The sequence below is a fragment of the Lagenorhynchus albirostris genome, chromosome 1 (genome assembly GCF_949774975.1).
Source record: "Lagenorhynchus albirostris chromosome 1, mLagAlb1.1, whole genome shotgun sequence".
Taxonomy (NCBI): domain Eukaryota; kingdom Metazoa; phylum Chordata; class Mammalia; order Artiodactyla; family Delphinidae; genus Lagenorhynchus; species Lagenorhynchus albirostris.
The window spans coordinates 86,887,877-86,901,290 of record NC_083095.1 but is presented as its reverse complement, the minus strand read 5'-3'; the positions used below and the strand labels follow the sequence as shown (position 1 = coordinate 86,901,290).

Below are 13,414 nucleotides of genomic sequence, written 5' to 3'. Positions count from 1 at the left end.
GGGATTTCTATCCTGTTCCATTAATCTATATTTATGTTTTTGTGCCAGTACCGTACTATCTTGATTACTATAGCTTTGTACTATAGTCTGAAGTCAGGGAGCCTGATTCTTCCAGCTCTGTTATTCTTTCTAAAGATTGCTTTGGCTATTCGGGGTCTTTTGTGTTTCCATACAAATTGTGAAATTTTTTGTTCTAGTTCTGTGAGAAATGCCAGCAGTAGTTTGATAGCGATTGCATTGAATCTGTAGATTGCTTTGGGTAGAGACTCATTTTCACAATGTTGATTCTTCCAATCCAAGAACATGATATATCTCTCCATCTATTTGTATCATCTTTAATTTCTTCCATCATTGTCTTATAGTTTTCTGCATACAGATCTTTTGTCTCCTTAGGTAGGTTTATTCCTAGGTATTTTATTCTTTTTGTTGCAATGGTAAGTGGGAGTGTTTTCTTAATTTCACTTTCAGATTTTTCATCATTAGTGTATAGGAATGCAAGAGATTTCTGTGCATTAATTTTGTATCCTGCTAGTTTACCAAATTCATTGTTTAGCTCTAGTAGTTTTCCAGTAACATCTTTAAGCTGAAGGATTTTGTCAGTAGTAGGTCTGCCCTACAAGAAATGCTAAAAGGAGGCTTTTTGGCTAAAATGACACTAAACAGAAATTTGAAGCCATATCAAAAAATAAAGAACTCAAAAAAAAAAGAAAGAAAGAAGAAAAAGAACTCTGGTAAAAGTAGCTACACTGGTAAATCTAAGAGCCAGCGTTATTGTATTTTTGGTTTGTAGCTCCCCTTTTTGTCTTTTTGTTTCATATGTGACAACACACAAATGAATAAACCAATCATTATGTCTGTTTTAATGGGCACACAATGTACAAAGATATATGATAATTTATGACAATAACAAGGTGGGGACTGAGCTTTATAGCAACAGAGTGTTTGTATGTTATTGAAGCTAATCGCCATCAATTCAAACATTGCTATTGACCTTACAGAAATAAAAAGGATTGTAAGAGAGTACCATGAACAATTGTATGCCAACAAATTAGATAACATAGATGAAAAGGACAATTCCTAGAAATAAACTCTAAAAACCGACTCAAGAAGAAATAGAAAATCTGAACATACCTATAACAAGGAAAAAGACTGAATCAATAGCAAAAACTTCTCAACAAAGAAAAGTCCAAGACCAGATGGCTTCACTGGTGAATTCTACCAAATATTTAAGAAAAATTAGCCCCAGTCCTACTCACCCTCTTCCAAAAAATATAAGAGGAGGAAACACTTTCTGTGAAGTCAGCATTACCCTGATACCAAAGCCAGACAAAGACACCCTAAGAAAAGAAAACTACAGGGCTTCCCTGGTGGTGCAGTGGTTAAGAATCTGCCTGCCAGTGCAGGGGACATAGGTTCGAGCCCTGGTCTGGGAAGATTCCCACGTGCATCTAAGTTGCAGAGCAGCTAAGCCTGTGAGCCACAACTACTGAAGCCCATGAGCCACAACTACTGAAGCCTGCACGCCACAACTACTGAAGCCTGCATGCCTTGAGCCCATGCTCCACAACAAGAGAAGCCACTGCAATGAGAAGCCCATGCACCACAACGAAGAGTAGCCCCTGCTTGCCACAGCTAGAGAAAGCCCACGCAGCAATGAAGACCCAACATAGCCATAAATAAATAAATAAATTTAAAAAGAAAAGAAAACTACAGACTAATTTCCCCTATGAGTAGAGAGGCAAAAATTTTCAACAATCCCCCCCCACAAAAAAAATTCTCAACAAAATATTAGCAAACCAAATCCAACAGTACACATTGAAAGGATTATACTACACCATGATCAAGTGAGATTTATCTCAGGAATGCAAGGGTGATTCAACATAAGAAAACATGTCAATGTAATACACTACATTAATAGAACAAAGAGAGAAAAAAACCAATCATGTGAATTGATGTGGAAAAGCATTTGGCAAAACCCAACACTCACTGAGCTAGGAACAGAAAGAAACTTCCTCAATGCTATAAAGGACATTTATAAACAACCCCTAGGGACTTCCCTGGTGGTCCAGTGGTTAAGACTCCGTGCTCACAATGCAAAAGGCTGGTGTTCGATCCCTGGTCAGGGATCCCGCATACTGCAACGAGAGGAGCCTGCATGCCACAACTAAAGGAGCCCAAATGTTGCAACCAAAGATCCCACATGCCACATCAAAGATCCCACACGAGACAGCGAAGATCCTGTGTGCTGCAACTAAGACCCAGCATAGCCAAATAAATAAATAAATATTAAAAAACAAAACAAAAACACAGCACAAATCATACTCAGTGGTGAGAGACTGAAAGTTTTCCCTGTAAGATCAGGAGCAAGACAAGGATGCCCACTTTCACCACTGCTATTCAATATTGTACTGGAAGTTTTAGGGAGAGCAGTTAGGCAAAAAAAAAAAAAAAAGGACCTAAATCGGAAAGGAAGAAGTAAAACTGTCGCTATTCACAGAGGACATAATCCTATATAGAGAAAATGGAAAAGAAACCCCAAAAGAACTACCAGAACTAATGAATAAATTCAACAGTGTTTCAGGGTACAAGATCAACTCACAAAAATCAGTTGTGTTTCTATACACCAGCAATGAACAATCCAAAGGGGAAATTAAGAAAACAATACCATTTATAATAGCATCCAAAAGAATAAAGTACCTGGAAGCAAAATTTAACCAAGAAGTTTAAAGACTTGTACACTGAAAACTGTAAAACATTGCTGAAATAAATCAAAGAAGACCTAAATAAATGGTAAGACATTCCATGTTCATGTAGAATACATAACATTTTTAGGATGACAGTACTCCCCAAAGAGATCTCTGGATTAAATGCAATCCCTATTGGAATTCCAATGCACTTTTTTGTAGAAATGGAAAAGCTGACCCTCAAGTTTATATGGGATTGCAAGGGGACCTGAATAGTCAAAATAATTTTGAAAAAGAAAAAGTCGGAGGACTCACATCTTCTGATATTAAAACTTACTACAAAGCTACAGTAATCCAAACAGTGTGGGATTGCCATAAGGATAAAGTTAGAGACCAATGGAATAGAATCAAGAGTCCAAAACTAAACCCATACTTCCATGGCCAGTTGATTTTCAACAATGTTGCTAAGACCATTTAATGGGGAAAGAATTGTCTCTTCAATAAATGGTGCTAGAACAACTGGATACCCATATGCAAAAGAATGAAGATGGACCTCCCCCACCTCATACCATGTACTAAAGTTAACTCAAAATGGATAAATGGCCTAAATATAAGAGCTAAAACTGTACAACTCTTACAAGACATAAGATAAATCTTCATGACCTTAAGAGTTAGCTAATGGATTCTTAGACAGACCAAAAGCACAAGTAACAAAAGGGGAAAAAATAGATAAATTGGACTTCACCAAAATTTAAACTTTTTGTGCATCAAAGAACATGAAAGAAAGGGAAAAGACAGTCTATAGAAAGGGAGAAAATATTTGCAAATCATATATCTGATAAAGGTCCATAATATAACAATTCAACAGCAAAAAGACAAACAACCCAACTTAAAAGTGAGCAAAGGACTTAAATAGACACTTCTTCAAAGAAGATATACAAATAGCCAAGAAGCACATGAAATAATGCTCACCCTCAGTAACCATCAGGGATATGCAAATCAAAGCCACAATGAGGTACCACTTCACACCCACTAGGATGGCTATAATTTAAAAAGAGAAAGAGCGAGCAGAAAAGTGTTAGTAATGGTATGAACAAATTAGAATTTTTGTACATTGCTGGGGGAAATGTAAAATGGTGCAGCCCTGGTGGAAAACAGTTTGACAATTCCTCAAAAAGCTAAATATAGAGTTACTATCTGACCCAGCAATTCCACTCCCAGGTATATATTCAAAAGAAATGAAAACAGGTACTCTAACAAATGTTTACACACAAAAGTTTATGGTGACACTATTCACAACAGTCGAAAGGTGGAAACAACTGAAATGTACGTGAATGGGTAAACAAAATGTGGTATATACATACAATAGAATGTTACTGAACTATAAAAAGGAATGAAGTACTGATATATGTTGCTATATGGATGAACCTCAAAAACACGGCAAGTGAAAGAAACCAGACAGAAAAAGTCACATATTGTATGATTCCATTTATATGAAAGAACTAGAATAGAGATAGAAAGCAAATTGGTGGTTTCCAGGGGTTGAAGGTAGGGTAGAATGAGGAGTAACTTTTTTTTTTTTTTTTTTTTTTTTTTTTTTTTGCGGTACATGGGCCTCTCACTGCTGTGGCCTCTCCCGTCGTGGAGCACAGGCTCCGGACGCGCAGGCTCAGCGGCCATGGCTCACGGGCCTAGCTGCTCCGCAGCATGTGGGATCTTCCTGGCATGAACCCGTGTCTCCTGCATCGGCAGGCGGACTCTCACCAACTGCGCCACCAGGGAAGCCCAGGAGTGACTTCTTAATGGATATGGGGTTTTCTTTTGGGGTGATGAAAACTTATCTAGTTTTGGAACTAGATAAGGTGGCAGTGGCACAACATTGTTGATGTGCTAAATGCCACAGTATTATATACTTTAAGATGGTTAGCTTTATGTTATGTGGCTTTCCCTTCAATAATAATAATTTTAAAAAATCATGCAAGTACTAAAAGTAAGCAGGGGTGATGGTGATAAATTCCTTTATCACCTGAAAGTAAGGAGAACCTAATTCTGACTCAAACTCAAATTTGGGAAACAATAGGAAAAGATTGATAAACTAAGCCATATAAACATTTTTTATATGTTGTAAAACCAATAGCAACATCATAAGCAAGGAAAAATTTTTTCTGCAATTTATATCACATATAGGCTTAATCATCCTAAAATACGGAGAACTTTTACATATCAGAAAGGAAAAGACCAAAAGTGTGATTTTTGAAAAAGGATAGTTTACAAAGAAAGAAATACAGGTGGCTGTTACACATGTGAAATGATGCTCAACCTTGATCATAAGAAATATGCAAATTAAAACTACACTGAGGGACTTCCCTGGTGGTGTAGTGGTTAAGAATCCGCCTGCCAATGCAGGGGACACGGGTTCGATCCCTGGTCTGGGAAGATCCCACATGCCACAGAGCAACTAAGCCCGTGCACCACCACTGAGCCTGTGCTCTAGACCCCACGAGCCACAGCTACTGAGCCCGTGTGCCACAACTACTGAAGCCCGTGCAAACCTAGAGCCCATGCTCCACGACAAGAGAAGCCACCACAATGAGAAGTCCGCACACCACCACGAAGAGTAGCCCCTGCTTGCCGCAACTGGAGAAAGCCCGCGTGCAGCAATGAAGACCCAACACAGCCAAAAATAAATAAATAAATAAAAATTTTTAAAAATTAAAAAAAAATAAATAAAACTACACTGAGATATCATATCTCACCTATTAGATTGTAAAAAATCCAAAAGTTTGATAACACATTCTCTTGACAAGTCTATAATGAGAGAGGCAGTTCCATACATGGTGGGAGTGCAAAATGGTACAACCCCATATGAAGGTAAATTTTGTAATATCTCAGAGAATTACAGATACAGTTACTCTCTTATCTAATAATACAATTTTAGGAATCTATTCTGAAGCTACTGTACACAAAGTTGAAATAACATTTGTATACAGTTATTGTGACGTAATTTATGTTGTTTATTTATTATTTTTGGAAACAACCCCAAAGTTCTTCAGTACAAGAGTGGTTGAATAAACAGTGGTATGTCCACTCAAATGAGTACTATGGATCTGTTAAAACTAATGAGGAAGGTCTATGTGTTTTGATATGAAGTAATCTCCAGGATATATTGTTAAGTGGATAAAAAAAGGTGCAGAATAGTGTTGATAGTATGTTACCTATTCTATAAGGAGGGGAAATAAGGGGAAAATGTACATATTTGCAAAAAGAAATGATAAAAGTAAACACCAGAAACTAATAAAAATGTTTACCACTGGACAGCAATAGGAATGGGGCTGAAGGGCATGAAGAAAAAGGAACTTCCTCTGAATATGCCTTTTTATAAACCTTTGACTTGTGAACCTGTAAATGTTTTTCAAAATAGAAGACTAAATCAAAAGAAGTGAATCCTGGGCTTCCCTGGTGGCGCAGTGGTTGAGAGTCCGCCTGCCGATGCAGGGGACGCGGGTTCGTGCCCCGGTCCGGGAGGATCCCGCGTGCCGCGGAGCGGCTGGGCCCGTGAGCCATGGCCGCTGAACCTGCGCGTCCGGAGCCTGTGCTCCGCGACGGGAGAGGCCGCAGCGGTGAGAGGCCCGCGTACTGCAAAAAAAAAAAAAAAAAAAAGAAGTGAATCCTAAAATTGGAAAAAAAAAGGGAAAGAAATTACCCTAACTTTATATCAAAATAGTAACATAATCACACAGGGAAAATAATTTTTCTAATAACTTTGGAATACTGTACTTTGACTGTAAATCCTTCAGTGGAACAAAAAGAAATATAAAATAATTTTAATCCTTATTCAGTGGTTTAATTGTTAGTAGTGATATTGATACTATTTTGAAACATGTCATATGCACACACACATATAATAGAGTAATGCAAATAAGTAATTATGTTTCTGTTATTAGGAATAAGAATTCTCAAAGTCAGATAAATTATATATAAATATAAATTCAGAAGATTTTTAAAGTGCTGTAATGTTAAATTTGAATTGAAAATATCAATATGAATTCCATTTTTTAATGCTTTTTCTAATATCATGCATTAGAAAGAGTATCAATGAGCTCCCTTGGCACCTAGATTTTGGTCTCTACATATCATTCCTCAGTAAAAGCAACCAGGATTCCATGGTTGGATTCCTGGTCTAGGCCCATGTTTTTTAACCACCTTTTTTTTTTTTACTAAAATCACACCTCCTCCTACAGAGCCTTTTTAGACTTTTTTCCTCCAATCACTCCCCGCCACCTGAAATTTTAATACCACAGATAAACTTTATGTCTGTTTATGTATTGTAGCCATTTGATGGACCACAAACCAGTGGAATATCTAAGTTTTTTCACTTTCACCAAGAACCAATTTTATTGAGGATGCATGATCTAGGGCAAGGAAAGCACAAGGTGATCCTGAGGCATGTTGTAACAGAAGCAAGGAAGCAATCAAGCCTGAAGAGACTCCCACTGACCAGAATTGGAATATTTTAGCATTAAAAAGAATAATTTATTGTAATTGATTAAAGTGCACTGAACATGTAAACATCTACAAGCTCATAATGAGTCTTACAAAAAAGAGAACAAAAATAAAATAAAATAATAATCATCTGTCACTATTGATGAATACTTTTCACCAGCTCTTTCTTCTGAAAACTAATTAAAGGGAAATAAACATTTATCCTTCCTTTTCAGTAAGAACTGCAGTTTAATGTAATCAAATGGCCCCAGTTAAAGAGAGAAAGCTCTTCTTTACAGAAAATATGCCAGCTAATAAATACAGAATTGATAGAATTAGAAAATCACCACTTGACAGTCCTAATAAAGTAATTAAGGATCATCAGTGGATACTAACACAATTAGCTGAAATGTTGATCAGGTTCCACAGTGCCAAAGGATTACCTCTAATAAGAAGGGGAAAACTTTACAATGGTGAGATCTCATGGGCCCCACTTTAACTTTGTTAGTAAATTTAGCCTTAGTGGGATAATGAGACATTATGTTCATCCAGTATGATGCAATATAAAGTACACAGGATCACCTCTTGAAGTATTCTTGCCAAAGTTATTTATTTATTTACTTATTTATTTATTATTTTTTTGGGCTGTGTTGGGTTTTCATTGCTGCGCATGGGCTTTCTCTAGTTGCAACAAGTGGGGGCTACTCTTCACTGTGGTGCTCAGGCTTCTCATTGCAGTAGCTTCTATTGTTGTGGAGTACTGGCAGTAGGTGCATGGGCTTCAGTAGTTGCAGCATGTGGGCTCAGTAGTTGTGGCATGCGGGCTCTAGAGCGTGCAGGCTTCAGTAGTTCTGGCGCACAGGCTTAGTTGCTCCGCAGTGTGAGATCTTCCCAGACCAGGGATCGAACCTATGTCTCCTGCATTGGATTCTTAACTACTGCACCACCAGGGAAGTCCCAAAGTTATTTAAACTGAATCATTGAACCAGTCAGAATGGCCATCATCAAAAAATCTACAAATGATAAATGCTAGAGAGGGTGTGGAGAAAAGGGAGCCCTCCTACACTGTTGGTGGGAATGCAAACTGGTGCAGCCACTATGGAGAACAGTATGGAGGTTCCTTAAAAAACTAAAATTAGAGCTACCATATGATCTAGCAATCCCACTCCTGGTCATATATGCAGAGAAAACTGTAATTTGAAAAGATACATGCACCCCACTGTTCATAGCAGCACTATTTACAGTAGCCAAGACATGGAACCAACCTAAATGTTGATCGACAGATAAATGGATAAAAAAGATGTGGTACATATATACAATGGAATATTACTTAGCCATAAAAAAGAATAAATAATGCCATTTGCAGCAACATGGATGGACCTAGAGATTATCATAGTAAGTGAAGTAAGACAGAGAAAGATAAATATCATGATATCACTTATATTTTGAATCTAAAATATGATACAAATGAACTTATTTATAAAACAGAAATAGACTCATAGCCATGGAAAACAAATTTATGGTTACCAAAAGGGAAAGGGGGGAGAGGGATAAATTAGGAATTTGGGATTAACATATACACACTACTATATATAAAATAGATCGCCAACAAGAACCTACTGTATAGCACAGGTAACTATATTCAATATCTTGTAATAACATATAGTGGAGACAAATCTGAAAAAGAATATATATACACATAACTGAATCACTTTGCCATACACCTGAAACTAACATTATAAATCAACTATACTTCAATTTTTTAAAAATTATCAAAACCTAAAAAAAATTATTAAAAATGTAAGCATTTGTTTTTACACTAAAAAAAGAAAAAGAAAAACACCTCAAATGGACTTCCCTGGTGATGCAGTGGTTAAGAGTCTGCCTGCCAATGCAGGAGACACGGGTTCAATTCCTGGTCCGGGAAGATCCCACATGGTGTGGAGCAACTAAGCCCGTGAACCACAACTACTGAGCCTGAGCTGTAGAGCCCGTGAGTCACAACTACAGAGCCTGCATGCCACAACTACTGAAGCCCACGCTCCTAGAGCCCGTGCTCCACAACAAGAGAAGCCACCGCAATGAGAAGCATGTGCACTGCAACGAAGACTAGCCCCCACTCGCCGCAACTAGAGAAAGCCCGTGTGCAGCAACAAAGACCCAATGCAGCCAAAAATAAAAAATTAAAAACAAACAAGAGGGCTTCCCTGGTGGCGCAGTGGTTGAGAGTCCGCCTGCCGATGCAGGGGACACGGGTTCGTGCCCCGGTCCGGAAAGATCCCACATGCCGCGGAGGGGCTGGGCCCGTGAGCCATGGCCGCTGAGCCTGCACGTCCGGAGCCTGTGCTCCACAACGGGAGAGGCTACAACAGTGAGAGGCCCGCGTACCACAAAAAAAAAAAAAAAAAAAAACCCAAGAAAGAACACCTGAATCATTGAATCAAGCCTTTTGTATCTGTCAGTTTATAGGAAATACAAGGGATAGTGAAACAAGTTAAATGTTTCAGTGAGGAAGCAATCAGACAAATCCAGAGTGTGGAATGTGACATTCTGTGAGACAGCTGGCCTGTTCTTTTCAAAAAGTCACTATGAGGGACTTCCCTGGTGGCACAGTGGTTAAGAATCTGCCTGCCAATGTAGGGGACACGGGTTCGATCCCTAGTCCAGGAAGATCCCACACACCACAGAGCAACTAAGCCCATGTGCCACAACTTATGAGCCTGTGCTCTAGAGCCCGCAAGCCACAACTACTGAGCCCATGTGCCACAACAACTGAAGCCTGCACACCTAGAGCCCATGCTCCACAACAAGAGAAGCCACCACAATGAGAAGCCCACGCACTGCAACGAAGAGTAGCCCCCGTTCACCACAACTAGAGAAAGCCCGCAAGCAGCAATGAAGATCCAATGCAGCCAAAAATAAATAAATAAATTTATTTTTTTAAAAAGTCAGTATAAAAAAAATAGGGGGGAGCTCGATTCTAGGTTAACACATTATTGACTGGGGGATTTTTGCAGAAACTAACACCTGTGGCCATAATACATCTCCAGTCAAAAATGTGTTAAAAGAGACTTTGGAGACATAATAAAATGGAATGCACAGTTCATGTTTGGATCTTACTATAAAAGACATTTTGGGAATAATTGGGGGAAATTTGAATATGGATTGGGTACTAAGATGATATTAGGGTATTTTTAAATTTTGTTAAGTTTATTAATGGTGTATGGCTATGTAGGAAAATTCCTTATATTTTAGAAATGAATACTGAAGCATTTAGAGGTGAAATGTCTCATACTATTCATCATTTATTTTAAAGAACTTCAGCATGAAGAAATAGATGAAACAAATACGGCAAGATGTTAACATGTTAAATATAGGAGATGAATATATAGGTATTGATTGTACTAGTCTTTCAACTACTTTTATTTTTTTTTAATATATTTATTTATTTTTGGCTGCGTTGGGTCTTCGTTGCTGGGCACGGGCTTTTTCTAGCTGCTGCAAGCGGGCACTACTCTTCCTTGCAGTGCGCTGGCTCCTCATTGCAGTGGCTTCTCTTGTTGCAGAGCACGGGCTCTAGGAGCATGGGCTTCAGTAGTTGTGCCATTTGGGCTCAGTAGTTGTGGCTCGCGGGCTCTAGAGCGCAGGTTCAGTAGTTGTGGCGCATGGGCTTAGTTGCTCCGCGGCATGTGGGATCTTCCCAGACCAGGGATGAACCCGTGTCCCCTGCATTGGCAGGTGGATTCTTTCTTTTTTTTTTGGCCACACAGCATGTGGGATCTTAGTTCCCTGACTAGGGTTTGAACCCGCACCCCCTGCATTGGACGCACGGCATCTTAACCACGGGACCACCAGGGAAGTCCCAGCAGGTGGATTCTTAACCACTGCGCCACCAGAGAAGTCCCTCAACTACTTTTTAAAAAATATGTTTGACAATATTCATAATATAAAGTTTAAAATATTAAAAATGGTTTGTATGAAGGGTCCCTAGGAAATGCTACTTCTCAGTCTGAGGAAGTGTAAGTTGGTTTTCACTTATATTGACAACCTGTGGTTCTTGAATTCTTCCTCATAGCCTTTTTTTTTCTTCCCTCTCTCTCCCTCACCTGTCCAGCCCTCTTTGACTCTATGCACAGCAACCAGACCTCTGATAGCCCGTTTTCTCCACCTCGCACTCTTCATTCACCTACCCTGCAACTCCGGCAGCGCTCTGAAAAGCCCCCTTGGTGTAAGTAATTGTTTTGGAACTGCCTAGAGAAGGCCAAGAGGGAATGGAGGGATTGGTGAATAAGAGACTGGTCACAGGAGGGAAACAAAGATGAGGGTTGAAGGACCAGGAGTAACCAGGCAGGGAAGCAGTTGCACTTGCTGTTTCCAAGATGAAGGGCGGATCTGTTTATTCTCTCTCATCCGTCGCCTCTGTCCTCCATGTGCCCTCTATCTCCTTGGAAGCGCTCCTTAATGATAGTGGCTCAGAGGGTCCTTTAGGGAAGAAAAGATGAAGGCTGCATTCTTCTCAAGTCCCCATTTGGTTTCTACAGCTTTCTCAGTAAAAATGACTTGGGAGGAAACCTAGATATATAGAAAAGCTGGGAAAAAGAAACTAGAATCTGCTACTACTTTCTACCTGTCCCTTCTTTCAAGGTGTCTGTTCTCATTTGTAAGTTCAAGTTCAGGTGCTGCTTTTTCCCATCTCTTCTTTATAATCTCTAGCCTATCACTATTTATCCTTGGTAACAGTGTGAACAGTGGAGCCACAAGGAGTTCTTAGGGTAATTGTAGAGGGGGAGAGATACCAGTGGTGACCAGACAGGGGATAAGGCCCAGAGACACTGGCAATGGAAGAATCCTTCCCTTATTCGTCCTACCTCCAGGGACTATCTAAAATCAAACATTATTTTAATTGGATAGAACTGAAGCAAAGATTCATATTTTTAGCATTGGGGCAAACAGTTGTAGAATTTTGCCCTTCTCCTAGCACCCTCTATGCAGAAGGAACTTTCCTTCCTGACACCAAGAATTCTTCCCCTGAATTTCAGATTATCCTATATTCCCCTTGCCATTGGTCCTTTTACCTCTGTCCAATAGTGTTTATAGGTTCTGTGCCCTAGAAATCTTATCTTTCTTCAACTTCTGTTTCTGTCTGAACTCTTTGATTTGTCGGAATCAAACTACTAGCTAAATATTAAGGCTACTTCTATCCTTGGGTGAACTCAGCTTACACGTTTTCTTCTTTTTTAAATCTCAGTATCAGATGTATAGCCTCACTGGTAAACATTTTCTTTAGGGTCTGTCTGTCTGCCCTAAATAGGCCTTGTTGGCCCCAAACCACATTCCTCTTTTTTTTTTTTTTTCCACTTGAAGCATGCCTCATATAATCCTTTACTGCAGCGGTCCCCAATCTTTTTGGTATCAGGGACTGGTTTCGTGGAAGACGATTTTTCCACGGACCAGTGGGGAGGAGCATGGTTCAGGCGGTAATGGAGTGATAGGGAGTGATGGCAAGCGGCTGGCAGATGAAGCTTCTTTGCTAGCCCACCACTCACCTCCTGCTGTGCGGCCTGGTTCCTAACAGGCCTCGGAAGGGGGAGGGGGGCTCTGGGGACCCCTGCTTTACAGAAAAGAGATAGCTGGCATTCCTTAAACTCAATGACTGTTGGAGCCTTTGCAGACTCAGGTTTACCAACTTCCCTGGTTCTCACTGATGACAAGCTATTCAGGTGTCCCCGATTTCCAAAATCTATCTTTATTGATATCAGAGTGCTTTAAAGCTACAGTACCATCAATTAGTATGATATTTACAAAGGGAAAAGTAGATTAGTGTCCTACTAGAGATTAATGAAAGGTAGAAGTTGGGGTAGGAGTTGTCCCACAGTGTAACTGAAGACTCTAAGGCCTTCATTTACTACTGTCAAGATCTAGGAATTAGTTTTTGTATTTTATATGTATATAATATCCATAAGCCTGTAACACTGTATGTCCCAAGGCTTAGAGGGTCTTAACCCTGGATCTGTAGATGGATTTCAGGGTAAAGTCTATGAACCCCAGGAATTATATGTAAAGATGAGGGGGAATATCCATATGTACATTTTCCTGGGAAGATAGTCCATGACTTTCATTAGAATGTCAAAGGGGGTCAGTGACCCCCAGAAAGGTTAATTAAGAACTGCTGCCATTAAAAAAAAATAAAAGAACTGCCGCCATTTAGAGATTTCATGGCAGTCTTCCATCTTTGAGTAAATCATTTT

At 39.5% G+C, this 13,414-nt stretch overlaps 1 protein-coding gene across 1 annotated transcript in view; it reads left to right on the top strand.

The window, feature by feature from the left end:
* Positions 1–13,414, top strand: part of PPIP5K1 (diphosphoinositol pentakisphosphate kinase 1) — a 49,830-nt gene that overhangs the window by 33,193 nt on the left and 3,223 nt on the right. Inside the window, exon 32 of the mRNA XM_060148944.1 lies at positions 11,281–11,394. Within this exon, the coding sequence (XP_060004927.1) occupies positions 11,281–11,394 (114 nt within the window). The remainder of the gene's footprint in view (positions 1–11,280; positions 11,395–13,414) is intronic.